General features: G+C 40.7%; 1 protein-coding gene across 3 annotated transcripts in view; it reads left to right on the top strand.

Moving 5' to 3' along the window:
* The window catches only part of mapk8b (mitogen-activated protein kinase 8b), a 29,456-nt gene that overhangs the window by 4,842 nt on the left and 6,739 nt on the right, over positions 1-17,875 (top strand). For 2 of the 3 annotated variants that reach the window (XM_044338387.1, XM_044338386.1), the window contains exons 2-10: positions 2,521-2,701; positions 5,455-5,584; positions 6,366-6,424; positions 8,086-8,224; positions 9,608-9,773; positions 11,939-12,010; positions 14,795-14,977; positions 16,197-16,321; positions 17,645-17,708. In XM_044338387.1, coding sequence (XP_044194322.1) covers positions 2,580-2,701; positions 5,455-5,584; positions 6,366-6,424; positions 8,086-8,224; positions 9,608-9,773; positions 11,939-12,010; positions 14,795-14,977; positions 16,197-16,321; positions 17,645-17,708 — 1,060 coding nt within the window. In that variant the 5' untranslated portion in view covers positions 2,521-2,579. Of the gene's footprint in view, positions 1-2,520; positions 2,702-5,454; positions 5,585-6,365; positions 6,425-8,085; positions 8,225-9,607; positions 9,774-10,842; positions 10,915-11,938; positions 12,011-14,794; positions 14,978-16,196; positions 16,322-17,644; positions 17,709-17,875 lie in introns of all 3 variants that reach the window. The other variant, XM_044338388.1, reaches the window with a different exon arrangement.

Here is a 17,875-nt window from a genome sequence, read left to right as displayed (position 1 = left end):
AGGCAACACCCTGGGTTTTTGTGATGGGCGTTCTTCACTCATTTCTGACATGTTATTGACCAATTGATAACAACAATTATTAACACATTAATTGCTAAAAGCAGCATATTCTCACATTTGAGAAGCTAGAACCAGCACATGTTCAGCCTTGTTGCTTGAAAGGTGACTGTTGACTATCAGAAGTGGTGATTAATTTTTTGTGATTGACCAATTTTTCCTTCTGACGTTTCAGAAGATCTACTCAGGACATCACTAATGAGAGTCACCTTGGATTTATCTTGAACTTAATAAAGACTAAAGAGGAAAACAAATTCTGAATAGTTTTAGTTAGATTCTTTACAAATATCACATATTTTGTACATATGATGGAATATATGTCCTAAAGTAACATTTTCAAATGACTTATTTTGTCTTCCCAACAATCCAATATACATCCATCAGCCACAACATAAAAACCACTGACAGGTGAAGTGAATAACAATGATTAACTTGTTACAATGGCAGCTGTCAAGAGGTGGGATAGATTAGGCAGCAGATGAATAGTCCGTTCTTGAAGTCGATGTGTTGGAAGCAGGAAAAATGAACAAGCTTAAGGATCTGAGTGACTTTGACAAGGGCCAAATTGTGATGGCTAGACAACAGGGTCAGAGCATCTCCAAAACAGCAGGTCTCGTGGGGTCTTCCTAGTAAGCAGTCAATACCTACCAAATGTGCTCCAAGGAACAGCAACCGATGAACCAGCGACAGGGTCATGGGCACCCAAAGCTCATGTTTTGCAATGTTAGAAGGATCTAATTTGAATTTTCATTGAAAAACATATGAAAATGATTATGGTGTGATTTTTGCAGGGATCTGTACCAAACAAAGATGTCCTAAGTCATCTCTGCAGCACAATATTTAATTTAAAATGGTATTTTGACTCACATTTCACCTTGAACAAATATTGCTCCTCCTGTGATCTGAAAATTGCAAAATAAAATCTCTATTAATTGCTCAGCCCTACTGTCCACTGCTGAAAGCGCCGGCAGTGGACACGTGAGCATCACAACTGGACCATGGAGCAATTGAAGAAGGTGGCCTGGTCTGATGAATCACGTTTGCTTTTACATCATAGATGGGTGCGTGTGCGTCGTTTACCTGGGGGAGAGATGGCACCAGGATGCATTATGGGAAGAAGGCAAGTCGGCGGAGGCAGCGTGATGCTCTGGGCGATGTTCTGCTAGGAAACCTTGGGTCCTGACATTCATGTGGATGTTACTTTGACATGTACTACCTACCTTAACATTGTGTCAGACCAAGTACACCCCTTCATGGCAACAGCACTTCCTGATGGCAGTGGCCTCTTTCAGCAGGATAATACGCCCTGCCACACTGCAAAAATTGTTCAGATGGTTTTAGGAACATGACAAACAGTTCAAGGTGTTGTCTTGGCTTCTAAATTCCCCAGACATTGTTCGTGCCAAACATTTTGTCAGCACACATCCTTCTCAGATAAAAAGAGTTCAGGCTCCTTTGTGCACCGTTCATTCATCCTTGTACCTCTGCACCGTGTGGCTCAGCTGCAGACTGTTGACAAGGTTCTCCAGCAGGAGAGAGAGAGAGGATGATGATGTTCTGATCAGAGTCAAAGAGAAGAAAGCAGGAGAGAGGAGAGGAGACAAAGATGAGAAGAAGCAGGAAGGATGAAACACGAGTATAAGAGCTAAGGTTTGAAGAACGGCTGCACCCAAGAATAAAAATGCAGCGGGAAGGAGAGCAAGGAGAAGAAAAGGCTTGAAGGCTAAATGATACTGAAAGGAAGGGGGGGGGTGGACTCAGCAGTAGTCAGAGAAATCCAGAGGTCAGGTCATGGTCCGCGGAACGTACAGCTATCATCGCAACGCCGACCTCCTCAGCGCAATGTTCCAAATTCCACTAATGATTCGTTGTCTTCAGACCGGGCATGAAACCCAGCTTCCTGCTTCCTCTCTGCCTCTCTCTGCCTGGCTCATCGCTCCATCACCCCGACCTTTGAGGTTTATATGTACTGTATGCACAGCTCCTCTGGGTTATACGATGTATTTCAGCTTAGTAATCGTTGCCTGGCCAGTTTGAGTTGCTGACACCCTTGAATCAAGGATTTAATTGGGTTAAAGGGGCAGATTTATACTGTATCCTTGCAGTGTAGGACAGAGTAATCGCCATCAGTGATTTGACAATTCTTTTTAAGGAAAAAAACCACAAAAACAAACAAAATACAACTTGTTTCATTGGATGTGGATCCACACACTTGCTTTTATGCAGGTTTATATATGTTAATCAACCACTACTGTAGTTTTAAGACGTTTGTTCCAAAATTCTATTATGATCATTCAGATAAAGTTATCCTACATTGACAAAAAGTTGCAGTTCACCTAAAATTGACAAAGTCGCTGTTTTGACGTGTGTGAAAATTTCTATACATTATTTCTATATGATTGTTTTGGTCCCTGGAAGTATAGAATTAAAGATGAAATCTCTCTTTCTCTTGACTCTCTGCAGGTCTTGAGAGGAAAGCTCCACTTGGATGCCCAGTCACAGTGTTTGTCCAAGGCTTCACCATGAACCGAAACAAGAGGGAAAAAGAGTACTACAGTATAGATGTGGGCGATTCAACTTTTATGGTTTTAAAGCGCTACCAGAACCTCAGACCCATCGGATCCGGAGCACAGGGAATTGTCTGGTGAGTCAAAGGGAAAAAATCTGAAAGGCCAAATTGTTGGGAATGGTAGTTTAACAAAACAATCTTAACTCAAGGTCCATCTTCTAGCTTTTTATCTGGAGCTTTCAACTGCATATCATGGTCTCCATCAGCAGATGGATTGGCTCAGTTGTCTCAATGTGACATAAGTAAGTGACCTAAGCCATCTCCATGACAACTATGCAAACTCCATCCGCTAATAGGACGATTTGGTTGAAATCTCCACAACAGGCCAGTAAGTGGACCTTGAGTTAAAATGATTTTTTTAAAACTATTTTGATATTATTTCTTTTTGCTATTCTTTTCTATTCATTTAGAAAACTTGCAAATAGACAAACTTTAACATACTGGTTTTATGATGGATCAAAGTCCTAATATTTAGCAGATGTTATAATATAAATACAACTCAAAAATGTTCATCTTAAATCAATTTGTTGCCCCTTGCACAGCTAGTATAACAGTAACATTTTTCAGTACCACCTCATTCTATTGATTGTGAAAGCTAGAAACTTGTCAGCTGTTGGCTCTGAAAGTTGATGAGATCAGATATTGGAAAAAAAAAAAAAACCCAGCATACAGAACAGAAACTGATGCATAATGCAGTATTTGTTGACAGTGCAGTGTGCTAATGTGTGTGTTCCCTGTGGAGTTTTGTAGATGTGAGGGGATTTGGGGAAGGGCGGGTGTTGAAATGATTTTGAATCTGAAATCCAGGATCACTCTGGTCCATGTCAGGGTGGTTCCTGTGTATGATGATATTCTATCATATCAACAGTTGTACCGCCGTTGCGCTGTTTGCATAATCGTCATTTCAGTGGTAGATTGATTGGACATAACATTTTTATTTAATGGCCAAAGGGGGCAGTCAGAGGTGATCCAGTTCCTGACTTTGTAACATAAGCTAAGCGTGATGAACTCATCAGAGTTCTCTGCTGTCATTATTCTTCTCTGGTCTTCATACCAGGTAGGAACATGAGGTAAACGGATGCACATGAGCATCAGTCAAGACTTCATGCTGTTATGTGAGGAAAAGCTGGCTATTAAATGTCAACATCTGCTATGATTCTCTTACTCTGGCTTTCATGCAGGATACCCAATATAATTGTTGTAAAATCTTTTTTTTTGAAGATTTCTTCTCCAGACATTGTGTGTTTGTCTTTTGTAACAGTGTTTTAAACAGGGACATACAACAACCCTACAATGAATGCTTCAGCTCTTTATAAGGCATCATTCTACACAATTTTTAAGTTTTAATTGCGTTATATTGTAAGTGATATTACAATATTTTTTTCCTCCTTGCAGGACTGAATGATATGGGTGAAATTTTATCATTCTATGTGTATTTTCTTTTTTAATAAATGTTCTGAAAACTCAATTTATAGATATAATAACCTGGCAAGAATGTCTTTTTTTTTTTTGGCTTATCCAGTAAATTGAATATTATTGATGCAGAAGTCCTGTAAAGGTCAGTTTATAGTCAATTCGAACTGGTTTGTATCATGTGTTGTCTGACCACATCAAAAATCAAAAGTTGTTCCGACTGAAATGAACTTCCGTAATAATTGTTCTGAACGGCTATACTAGAAGACTGAGTGAAAAGCTGACTGTTTTTAGAAAGTTACAGTAATGACTCTACACAGCCCCTCCTAATCAGACGTTTGAAAGGTGTGGGGCAGGGTTCTGAAGCTATTTGACCATCCAACAAGTACATCTGATGGAGTGTACTGGCCCCCTAAATCCAATATTGCCATAAAGTCATCCTGCTTATTGATTTGCCCACACTGGTCTAATATGACCAAACATATTAAACGGACAGATGCCTTTGTATCTGAAACGTCTATGGACTTATTGTATTTAATGTCATATCGCTGAGTGCTAGTTCCTCCATACAGGCATATGAGGTGGACAAAGTATTAAAAACACCCTTAATTACAGTGCAGTCCAATACACTAATACCATGAAGTACAGCCTCAAAGCATCCCATAGAAATGAGTCAACACACAAGCATCTTTAAGCTATAATCAATCAATATTTCGGATACAATGGCTCAAACAATTACCTGTATGTGAAAGTTGTCGTGACGAACCCACAGATAGTTAACACCAGCTCTACGGAACTTTTAAGTGTCTTTTAAACTCTTTGTTTTGGTTTTCCAGCTGCAACATTACTGCTTGATTCACTCTTTCCACTCTCATCACTGTCATGTCGAGATGCATCTGGCAGTGAAATGGCAGACACACAAATGTATTTGTTTCAATAATAAAAACTCACTTTCACATGATTTTGACCACAACAAGAGGCGACAAATTGCGATTTCAGTTGGATGTTATGTGGTATCTTCTATAAATTTCAACATCCTCCTATGCGAAGGAGTTGGAAAAACTCTTGGTGGACAAATTAAAATAGACACTGCGGTGCCACTTGTTCTCTTCTGGTCAAAATAACCAAACCGAGGGAGGGAATTTTGACTAAATATTTCCAAAATATACTTGGAGAGAGTACACCATGTGATTTTATTGTCTTCAACATTGAGAACAACCACTGGAAAAGAGAGCGAACGGTTAAAAGATCAGCGTTCCAACAGAATGTGTGAAAAATATTTTTGTGGTCCTCAGAGAAGTGCTACAAAAACAATACATTTGTTTTTTGTTTTTACTCAGAAACCTACTGACATGAATTATTGTTGACTGACTCTATGCTTTCCTTCCCACCCCCCCCCCCCCCCCCCCCTTTAGTTCAGCGTATGACCACAACTTGGAGAGGAACGTCGCCATCAAGAAGCTGAGCCGGCCCTTTCAGAATCAAACTCACGCAAAACGGGCCTACAGGGAACTGGTGCTCATGAAATGTGTCAACCACAAGAACGTAAGCTACGAGCTTCCTGTCATCTTCTGTTTGATTTTCATACTTCTGTGTACTTTAGACACTAACATATCGGCTTGTTTCTCCTGGATACAGGCTTACATTTGGCCTTGAAATACACCAGGTTGTTTCAGAGTTTTAATCAGTCAAGAAGTAATGTGATGAACAAGCATGCAGGAGCAGTGAATTCCCAATAGAAATAACTTGGACGGAGCAAAGCTTGGCCTGAGGGAAGGCTCTGGAAAACATTGGCTGTGTTTAGTCTTTAAATCAAATTGGAAATAATTTTTGTCCCTGTGCGTCCATTTTGATTGTGCTGCATCAGGCTTGCATTGCAAATAGTCAAATACTGAAGTGCGGTTACACCTTATCCAACCAAATATCATGCAATTATCTGTGACATTTCCATAAAAAATGATTTCTCTATCGCAACTCTCTACTGCTGAGTCAGTAGTGATCCAGAAAAGTGCCCATCATGTTTGACTGACAGCTCGACTCTGAGTGCAGTAAGTACCGAGCATCAGAGATGGATAACGGGAATCTTTTAGATAACCGCGACGCTTCTCTGTGCTGCCTCAACGTGTTTTTAACTTAGTGTTCGAATTAGGCAATGTCCTGTTGTTATTCATTATTGATGCTCACGCTGGCGCAGTGTGAGCCTTTCAGTCTGAACAGTCGGGCCTGCTGGTTGAGAGATGTAGATGCGGTGATGTTGACATTCATTACAACTCCTCATCTCCCCTCCGGACCCTCAGAGTAATAACTGCGCTTCTTATTTCGACAGATAATCGGCCTATTAAATGTATTCACACCACAGAAGACACTGGAAGAGTTCCAAGATGTGTGAGTATAACCGAGCAAAATAACATCTGCTGCACTGCATGTTTGTCAAATCAGTACAGGATGTGGCATGCTGGGGGCTCAGATTATCTTCTCTGAATTTTAGGGGCTTGTGCAGCTTAGCAGGATCTTTGGTTAGTGTGTTGTTCTGCCTTACGACAAATACTTTATACAGGGAGATGCATTTCAAGGAATAATTAAAATACGTGTAATGTGGGCATGTTTAATGTCTGCCATGAACTTTGATTAGAGTCACAATCAAATGAAAATGACCGTATTTTCTACCAAGGTCAGGTAAAAAAAAATAATTGCAAATGCCCCAATCTGTCCACATACATATTCATATTTCTGTTTACACCCTGACTTTTATAAATACTACATTTTAGTGGACTCTGCTTTTAATAAGAGCAGCACCGGGGTATATTTAGCAGTGTCCTGGATGTGTTTCGAAGTCGACAAGATGCCCGTGCGAGTGGAAACTGGCTGTGGTATCACAGAGAGGGGAATACTAGTCTGAGATGTGGGGAGGAAGTGATGGTTTGGTACATCGCAGAGTATGACGGGAACAAACATGATTAATGCCATCCTCTGGAAGCTCAGTGTGTGTATGTGTGTGTGTGTGTGTGTGTGTGTGTGTGTGTGGTACTGTGTCTGCCTGATTGGAGCTAAAAAGGAAACTGGACAAATCATAGCCAGAGGGCTGTGGGGCAAACACACAGCTACAGGATGAAGGAAAACACTCTATTTTTTTGTACGTGTGTGTGTGTGTGTGTGTGTGTGTGTATGCACTTGTCTGTCTGTTTGGACACACTCATGCACACTCATGCACAATGTGCATGACAGTGCACTATATGTTAACAGAATTTCTAAAAATATAGATTTCATCATGAACTTGCTTAAAAACATGAATTGAAAGTGTAATTTATCCATTTTCAGTCCGTCACATCTTATAATAAAATATAGTGTACACAAATAAGGATGCAGAAGTCCCTCTGTTTCCAGTGTAAAGCTGAAAGCAAGATGTTGCTTTCGTTTAAATACAAATCTGTTACAAGTTCCTTACTCCATGTAGGAGGGGCTGATGATGTAACTGCTGCCAGATAATGTCACGTCATCACTTTGTGAAAGGAAGAATCATTACTGTCAGTTCCTAAATGCCATGAGAAACAAGTGCTGTGTGGTTGAGGAAAAAACAGACCTAAATGTTAACTATATATATAATTTATGCTCTTTTTTTCTTATTATTTATTCTTTAGATTTTTAATCAAAAATACCAAAAAATATGTGGTTCATGTGACTAATAAGTCATCTAATTGTACAGATGACACACCAAGAACCATGAACAGGTTACATGATATCAGTCAGTGTTAGTAATTTTACTGACTGATAATACACTTAAATATGCTACACCACATATATAAAATTATTACTTTTAATGTAATAATTTGATAATTACACTTGATTCTATTTACATTAAACCAGCCAATATTACATGACCAGTTACTCTCTCTGAGCCAAAGTATGAAACCTGTGTTTCATACAAAAGTGTGTGTGTTTGTGTATGTGTGCTCTTCTCCTTCCATGTCCGTATATCTACTTACTTGTGTGTGCCTGTGTGTGTGTGTGTGTGTGTGTTTGTTTTAACCTCTGGGTCTTCCTTGCAGGTATCTAGTGATGGAGCTGATGGATGCCAACCTCTGCCAGGTGATTCAGATGGAGCTGGACCACGAGAGGCTGTCCTACCTGCTCTACCAGATGCTGTGTGGAATCAAGCACCTTCACGCTGCCGGCATCATACACAGGGTCAGTCACACACACACACACACACACACACACACAATAACTAAAGGTTATACTGTAAGCACACAATCTATTCATAACTGCAGAAACTGAGAGGAATCAGGAGGAGACAAGGCTGCCAGCATAGATATGTGAATAAGATTTATCAAAATTTCCTCATTCAAAAACATGAAATAAAGTCAAATGGGAATCTTAGTTTTCATTTCATTTTCATTTACTGACACTTGTAGAAATATATTAAATCACCAGAAAACACAGCTAAACAGGTTGTTATGCATCATGAATAGGTTGAGGTAACACACACACACACACAGGTGCTCATGTTCACCTTGAAACAACAGACACAGGATGACACACACACACACACACACACCCTGAAGCACCAACAGCAATATACAGAAGATCTTTTTTTTTTTTTTTTTAAGTACACACACAGTCACTAAAACACACACACTCACACACACATGTACGGCACTTGTCAATCACCCGCAGTGGAGGAAGCAGCAGTAGATTAGCAGAGCTCCTCTTGTTCTGCCAGCCAGAACTAATTGAGCCACAGGCGGCGCTAACCAGCCTCGCTCACGTCGACAGGGCTCGCACGCAAAGCTTTCATAAGGTGAACAGATGCAGTATGAGTCATGTATCGCCAAACATTCAGTTCCGTGCACTTTTTGGGACGCATTGTCTCTGTGATGAAAGCTTCCCAGTCCCCTCTAGATGCTGCTAACCCCTCCCTCTAGAACATGTTTCCTACCGATCAAGCCAACAGTCACATTTAAAGTTATTTACCCAAGTGTGTGTCCAGTTTATAGTCATTTTTTCAATATGTGTTCAACTATTTTCTAGCTGTTTTCTTCCTGTAGGTGTCATGTGATTAACATGAAACAAGGAGGGGCATGATGCATTTTAGACAACAGTTAAATAAGCTCTCATCTCTGTTGGTATTTGTTTTTCATACTGTATGAGAGTGAATGATTGTTTCTTTTGGAGGAAAACAAGCTGTGATATTCAATCCCCACTACATCAACAGCAGTGTTTCCCATATATAGAATTTATTTGGACATTTATTCCCACCCAAAAAATGTTTTTGTGCAACGTATTTGTTATTTCTTCCTCTCAAAGTCTGTGGTGCATTCGGGAGACTTGGAAAAATGAGTTCCCTAATTGAAAGCGAGCTCTTGAATATGATGCCACTTTCCAGTTTTGGATGTCGGAGATTTTAACACTCAATGCAACACAACACCCGCCCCACAAATACATTTTCAACATGTGACTTTGGAGCCATTTTCCTCCGTGTGAAACGCATTTACTTCCTTCTACCATAACTGCATCACCTCAGTCTAAACCAGGTTGATATTTATCTCAGTGTTGTGTTTTCCCCGACAGGACCTGAAGCCCAGTAATATCGTGGTGAAGTCTGACTGCACACTGAAGATCCTGGACTTTGGCCTGGCCAGGACAGCCGCCACCGGCCTCCTCATGACGCCCTACGTGGTCACCCGCTATTACCGTGCCCCTGAGGTCATCCTGGGCATGGGCTACCAGGCCAACGGTGAGTGGAGGAAGCCGCTTCTTAACAGCGACTGGCCAATGTGGAGCTCCTAAGCTGCTGCCTGGCCTGCTGCATGGCCCCCCTCCCCCACCCCGGGATGTTTCGACAGCACCTCCCAAACACACACACGCGCACACTCCCACACACACACTCTCCCTGTTCCTCTAAAGGTCACACTCAGGGGGGAAGTTGGGATGTCGGGCATCGATGCTTTGTGGGAAACTTCCTGTCTGGGGACCCCAGTGCCCAGCAGGGCTTTAGCATGCGTTTGATGTTTTATTAAGAGGTTGCCTGTCCTGAGCCTAATACAGCCCGGTTCAAAAACAAACAAAAAAACACTAGTGTGAATACAGGCACTTCTGCATGCTTCAGCAGTTTCACTTGGTGCAAGATAGTCTCAAAGGAATAGGTCTACATTTAGGGAAATACACATATTTTGAGAGTTTGTTGAGGAGATTGACACTATTGTCATGCCAGTCCACTTAGATATGAAGCTACAGCCAGCAACAGGTTAGCTTAGCTTAGCTTAAAGGCTTGAAATAGGGGGAAACAGCTAGCCTGGCTCTCTCCAAAGGTTGAAAATCTGCCTACCAGACCCTTCAAAGCTGGCAGAGTTTTCTACCTTTGGACACAGTCAAACCAGCGGTTTCCCTCTACCTCCTCTCTTTATGCTAAGCTAAGCTAACAGCCTCCTGGCTCTAGTGTTATATTTAGCATAGACATGTATCAATCTTCCCATATAACTCTCAGTGAGAAAGTGAATAAGCGTATTTCCCATAATGTTGAACTATTCCTTTGACAGACACGAGTTGAGCTCCATTAACCTAGCGGGTACTTTCAGGTATAAAGTCTGATGCATAATAGCCAGTTGACCTAATCGTTTTGGGTTTTAAACTCCCCCTTTAGCACAGGCATCATGAGGTAAACGCATAGAAATGATGCTCCTATTCCAGCAAAACTCTCAAATGCTCTCTCACTCAAAATCATTGACCCGAATTTTTCCTGCTGACTTTTTGCATTTTATTTTTGCTTATTCTCTTCTCCCTCCTTTTATGCTGCGCATATGTAGTGGATATTTGGGCTGTGGGCTGCATTATGGCAGAAATGGTTCGCCACAAAATCCTTTTTCCAGGAAGGGATTGTATCCTTGAGCTGCTTGCAGCAGTCTGGCATTTCTTGTGAAACAAACATAGCACAAAAGAACTTTTTCGTCTCTTCAACCCATTATTTTTCATCAGACGGATCGCACTTCAACCCATTATTTTTCATTAAATGGACTGCACAGAGACCATAACTTGAGCAACTATAGAAATTCTATTTCTCGGATTTGCCTGACACCTCGACTTGCAACCACCCGCCTCCTACAGATACACAAGCACTCACACTACTCCCTCCTCACTCACCTAAGCAGCAGCACTGTTGCTTCAGGCACCATGACAGTCACATGAAAAACCTGAAATAGAATTTAATAGCTTGCTCTTCCGTAGCTGAGAACTGAATTGCAAAAAATACCCTCATCTATCCTCCAACTGCTCTCCATATGTCTTTGTAGACTCCATAGCAGCAGTCACGGAAAAAGATGAATAGCTAGGGGTTTTTCTCCAGAATATACTGAATAAATTGGTGCTCGGTTACAGAAATATTTGCAAGACTTCTAATCTGCAATGTCCCAAATGTGGCTGTGACAAAACAACTCAAAACGGCTAATTTTTGGCCTTATAGACCAGAATATTCCAGTTTTACACATATAACAGTGAGGATCCTGAGGGTGTTAAAATGCATTTCTGCTCCTTAAAACATTTCAGAGGACCTTGAAAGTCAGTGTCTCACTTGTCAAAGCTTGAAATTCATTACTCACTGTACCTGAAGCAGAAATAATCTGAAACATCTCTCCTTTGGATAGTAATATTGCGGTTCCTACAGAAGTATGCACTTTATTTGTTTTACGCAAGCCAAAAAGCACAATCATTTTCCCTAGCCCTGTGGGACGCTGACCCAGGTTTGAGAGTGCACTCGACTGCATGCAATTCATTTTTTTGTCATGTATCACACACGTCACCTGGCACGCACATCCTGTTATTTTATGTTACCCTTTTGTTCTTTTGAGTTTCGTTTGTTTTTTCAGTCCTGCATGCTAATTCGGTGGTTGTCATTTCATTTTTCAGTTGATGTCTGGTCTGTTGGCTGCATCATGGCTGAAATGGTCCGGGGTAGTGTGTTGTTTCCAGGCACTGATCGTATCCTTAAGTTGAACCTCCATCCAAACCCCAAAGTGCAGTCTTATCTCATCCTTTGACTGACGCCTTGTTCATATCTTTGCACACAATGGGAGGCCAGAAGTCATTAATTCCAATGGAAGTATAGTGGTTTCGCTGCCACTTTGCTGTCTTTGACTAAAGACATTAAACATTATAATAATTATTAGTGTAGTTTTTCTTATTACTGCTGCTCTATTCTCATAATTTGAGAGAATACTTGCCAAGTTACTGAATGCGTTAAATTACGTTGTCATCTTCAGTGTCTGCAATCATTTCTCTCAGTGGCTGAGCAGAGGATGAATAGACCTTTTTCATAGCAGACTTTTTGAATTCTCATAGCAGGTGTAATTAATAACACCAATGATGGCTCAATAACATTTAAGTATCCCAAAAAGCAGTCAGTGACCCTGCATTCATGGATGTGGTAAACCTGACTGTAGTGCAACCATCTTTAACGCAATTAGTTACACCTGTGGTTTTCCTATGATGACAGATGAAAATGTTTGCTGTAGAAAAGGTCTGTCTACCCTTTTTCCCTCTACGCCTTCTTTCTTTCTGTTTTTGTCCCTGAATGAACACACTGTAAGTTGTGTTTTATTATTATCTGGTTAATTTATTCAGCATGTACAGTTGGTTTGCATGTTTTCCTAAAACTAAAGGGTTTATTACCTGTTTTTTGTATTACTTGGTTTTCATTGATGGGCTTATTAGCATAGAGTACATTGCACAGAGGCAACATTTGTGTATCTTAACATGGTCAGTCTGTTGTAATTGTTGGCTTTATAACCTTCTGGTATGTACTGATATTTGCTTAGCACTGTAATATGCTAATGATTGACTTTGGTTAGCTAAGGTCAATGTAGCATTAGCTTGTTATTTAAAGCTTTTTATTGATTTTTACACTTTGTTGAAAGTAACAGTGCTATTTCCACACAATTTCATGAAATTTATAATATGACAGACCATAACCGTCATGTTTTAGATTTTTAGAAAGCTTAATGAAAATATCTTGTTTGTCCGACCAAAGCTAATGAAACCGAGGTTAGCATGTAATGGTGGAACAATTTTACCCGTTCAGCCTTGCAGCCAATTTTTCCCAGTGGCCACTGGTGGTATTGCAGTGAAAAATCCCCCTTGTGGCCCAAAAAGCATTTTTTGCGTAGACCACTATTGTAAAAGAGACGTCTGTAAAACTGTTGACAGGATACCTTGAACTGCAAACAATGTCAATTATGACTCTTTCTATTATGAATTTTTGATCCATGGAGGTTTTATATTTGATTTAAAAATCTGTGACATCACCCCAATGTAAAGTCTATGGGCTGAGCGGGAACTTGCGAGCTGGGCCAGTGGGAGAAACACTGCTGTGCATATTCAGTTTGCCACATAACGTAGAAGCAAACCCAGAAGCTAGAAACTTTTTTGGCGTATGCACCAGGCAAGCAATTCTTACTGGACTGAATGGGCGCCATTTTCGGCCTGTTATCCAGCTCTTAAAATACGTCCATGGCACTGATCCACTGATTTGGCTAATGGACATTGGTGTAGTCTAAATTGACAATGACAGACGACTGGTAATAATATTTAGCATATTCCTTTTAGAATATAATCAGACTGAATTTCCATTTTGTTTCACTTAACTTTTCATTCTGACATCATGTTCATGTTAGCTGTTCTTTGGGGGTGAAAGGGTTATTTTATCTTAACCAAGATAGTGATTGCTACTTGCTACTAAGACAGTAGCAAGCGATGTATCCATCCCTGTAATTGTAAGTTCACATGGAAACTGCGGTTGCAGCTGCTAGGAGCAGTTCACTTGTTTTCGTGTGGCTATTTTTGCCATATTCTGTTGCTATTTTTCTGTACATGAAAATAATCCCGTTTAGAAAGCTCTAATTAGCGCGGTTGCATTTCCTACACCATACCTATTTGATTTGCTGAGTAAAATCAGAGACATAGCCGATTCTGAGGTCTGAAACCAGACTAGGCTTCTCCTCCTCATTGTTCATTCATTAAGGATGAATAAAGGTGTGAACAAGGCATTTCATGTGTCCTCCAGATAGATCTGTACATGTTACGTCTGTATGTATGTGTTTGTTTTTGTCCTTGAAGAAAAAAAGTTGCATTCATATTTCAAGCATCTGGACAACTGAAGGTGAGCATCACTTGCGTCACCTAACATGCAGTTTATGCGAACTTCCAGATGTTTGAAATCATTTTTGCAACTTACTTCATAGTGTATGTATCCCACCCAGTTTATCCTAACTGACTTCCACAGGTTTGATGTATGAAAGGGATATGGCCATTGCGGCATACGCAAATTGCCAATATTTATCAGCATATCACTCTCTGGACAACTTTTCACCAAAGTTTCTGGAAACTTTCATTTATATGTCTTATTTATAAATCTTACAGTTTGCTCAATAATTGTTTCTTTACCAAAACAGAGGTGGATATATCGTGTTATATCTGAGTCTATAATCCTTAGCCATCACTTTCCACTGCAGATAACATTCTGTTGTGTCTTTTTCTGCACTCCCTTGTCCAGTAACTGCATTTGACATTTTCTTTTTCAGCAAAGTTGCAGTTAAAAAAGTATTTTAGGAACATGTCCAAGCCAGAACAATGCTGTGTAAGACATAACCACTCCGGATGGCTCCCTTTTACTATTCATCAATTTGAAATGACCCACCACAACTCTGGAATGTCCGTTCCTTTTGTCCATATCCAGCCCAGTGCTTTTCTTAATACTGTAACCTTAAGATATCGACCAGTGGAATAAGGTGATCGAGCAGTTGGGGACACCGTCTCAGGAGTTCCTGATGAAGCTCAACCAGTCAGTGAGGACCTACGTGGAGAACCGACCACGGTACGCTGGCTACAGCTTCGAGAAGCTTTTCCCCGATGTTCTGTTTCCTGCAGACTCTGAACACAACAAACTAAAAGGTAAATATGCTCTTGTCTGTCTTAATGCCATAAAAGTCTTCTTGTAAAGGCTTGTTGTAGTGCAAGAAAATATGCGTGGAGGGGCAAATTTAGAGATAAAAACATCCCCCGTATAGCATACACTTTGGGTTTGCGACCTTACACACATCTGCTGACAGCAAAGCCCCAGTGACAAATCAGTTTTTCAGTGGCTGCCTTAGATTAAGCACTTATTACAGAAGCTGACACTTCAACACTGGGTTGTTTACTGTGAAGAGGAATTTACCTCGAGCGTGTCTTCGTGTGTAAATGGAGAGAAGATGACAGGAACACTCACAGCAAGCGTGGCAGAGCTGTTGTAAGATGTCGCAGGAAAAAAGTAGCTCATCCTTTTCTGTCCTCATTAATTTACAGAGGCAGGAATACGTGACAAGAATGTATCTCCCTGAAATACTCCCGTTAAACGTCTGAGAGCCCATGCTGGCAAGACTTCAGACAGCACGTGATTAAGAAAGTGGATGTCCTTGACAAACCTGAATGCAGACACAAAAACATCTGACTTTACTGCTTAAAGGGCAAGAATTAAAGGTTAGCAGTGATATGGAGCAATGTTTTTTGGAGTCAGTGCCCCTTTTTTACATATCACATGCACAAGCTTACGCATTCCTGCTGTCCGTTACTTGCTGTTCCACTGTGAGTTAAAGCTAGTGGTGCTAACGTGCTAACAAACTTTGCAATGCGCCAGCAAAGTCAAGGAAAAAGACTGCAAGCTGGCAATGAATGTAAACATAGAGGGATTAATTGCATGGATGCATTCAACAAGTTTTGCTTGATATATGTATCGATTAAAATCAATGAACGTAAACATAACTTTGTTTACAAGAAAATCTCACAAGTAAGTTGGCATTACTTTTTGGAAAAGTGCATTCTTGTTAATGACATCATCTCGCACCAGCACCAATGAAACAACTGCCACTCCTCCCTTGTCCCATCTAATGAAACCGTCTTTTCCTCCCTCACCGATACTCCATTCATTTACACTTCTGAATGGTCCCTCCCAGTATCGTGTCCTGCTCCAACATCCTGTTTCAACAGGAAATACATCACATCAAGGAAGCAAGATGCTCTCAGATGGAAGAAATTACAGAATGGAATTCTGGATGGAAGGGTGTAACAGTAATGGGTTGAAGCTAATCATTCACCATTTATTTCTCTTTTTCTTCCGCAATACCGTCTTCAGCGAGCCAGGCCAGAGACCTGCTATCCAAGATGCTGGTAATAGATGCGTCAAAACGGATCTCAGTGGACGATGCTCTCCAGCACCCTTATATCAACGTGTGGTACGACCCGACTGAAGTGGAGGCGGTAAGTATTTATTAATAATGCTTAATTCATTTTTTTCTTTGTTTTTCATTTAAAGCCTCTGAAAACTTAGTTTCAAAGTATTTCTCTATAACATTAAATATTCAGGTTATTTAATCATAAATATCTAAGTGGTAATAGAGCTTTCTAGTGAAATTTGGGTAAATTAGGTAAAAAAAAAAAGCTCTAATATTGACATGTTGATCACGTATTTTATAATGATTAAACACTTGCACACAAGTAAAATAACTAGAGAGGTAATGTACCCATGTCTCTTCTTGGCATCAGGACCACAAACTGAAATTCTATTGCCTCTTCTCTCTTAAGTGTTTGTGAACTGCATGCACAATGCATCTGTTTGCTCTTGGATGTCCACAGTCCTCAGAAAGTCTGGAAAAGTACAATTTTCTGAAGTTGAGACACTTTGTTTGGTGACAATCCCCTGTGCTCTCCCTGGAAACACAATGACTCAGCCAGTGCAAATTGATTCTGCCTGTGATCAGGAGAATTGAGAGATGAGACGAATCGTTGCTTTTCTTCCCTCTCCTCTCCTTTCTGGCAAGAAAGGACTCCTCAGAACCGACGGTTCAGCCTTGAAAGGGACAGATTTGTACACAGATTTTGCTCTGACACTGCACAAATGCATCAAATCTCCATCTGACACTCAGGCAGACGGATCACTCTATCTCACGGCTGGCTTTGAGGTAGTTTATTCCAGCCCAGTCTCTGCTATAAATTTGAATTTAGTAGTTTGTGGTATTTTCCTGGAAAGGATTGTGCACACCAAAGCAGAAAAATTCAGCAATAAGTGGGCTTACTGCGAGGAAGTTTTCATGCAGCAGATTTCTATCTCGTGCCATCATTAGCTGAGTCTGTAAGTTTTCAATCCAAGCTGCAGCAGCTGAATTCACTTCTTCTCTAGTTTGAGGTACCTCATCACTGAATTCACCTGCTATAGTGTTCGATTGGAATAAAAACATGCAGATTTAACTCAAAATGAGGCAGATGATTGATGACAAAACCTCAGGTATGATAGGTAGAGAGACTGTCAAACTGTCTCTGTAACTTAAAGGTTACAAGTTCTGTAAACTCCGGTATCAGCATTCACGTTTCCCACTGCAAGATATAAAACTGATATCTAGTCAGCGATTGAAAAGAGCATCAGATAACAGCCTGGTGGGTTGACAGTCCAATAACGCCATTATAACCAGCGTGATGCCGGTGTCGCTGTGATGCGTGCGGACTTGTTGCTCTATGTTTAGAATGACCATCTGTTAAGAAGACAGAAATATAGAAAACATGTGTCTGTCCGTCTTTTTTTTCCAGCCACCACCCGTGATCACAGACAAGCAGCTGGATGAGAGAGAGCACACAGTGGAGGAGTGGAAAGGTAGGAAAGATCCTCTGTTTCTGCTATTCTCTCCTCTCTTTGATAAGCTGTCATAAGGAATTAGCTTCTCGCAGTGTGTTGCATAAGGCCGGTCTATCTTCGTGCTTTTCAGCCTGTAGGGCATTTAATCTTCATTCTCAAACTGAGGGGCATGCTTTTCCTCGCAT

The sequence above is a fragment of the Thunnus albacares genome, chromosome 20 (assembly GCF_914725855.1).
Source record: "Thunnus albacares chromosome 20, fThuAlb1.1, whole genome shotgun sequence".
In the NCBI taxonomy this organism is placed as follows: domain Eukaryota; kingdom Metazoa; phylum Chordata; class Actinopteri; order Scombriformes; family Scombridae; genus Thunnus; species Thunnus albacares.
Note: the sequence above shows the minus strand (reverse complement) of the source record. Positions and strands in the feature narration are given on the sequence as shown.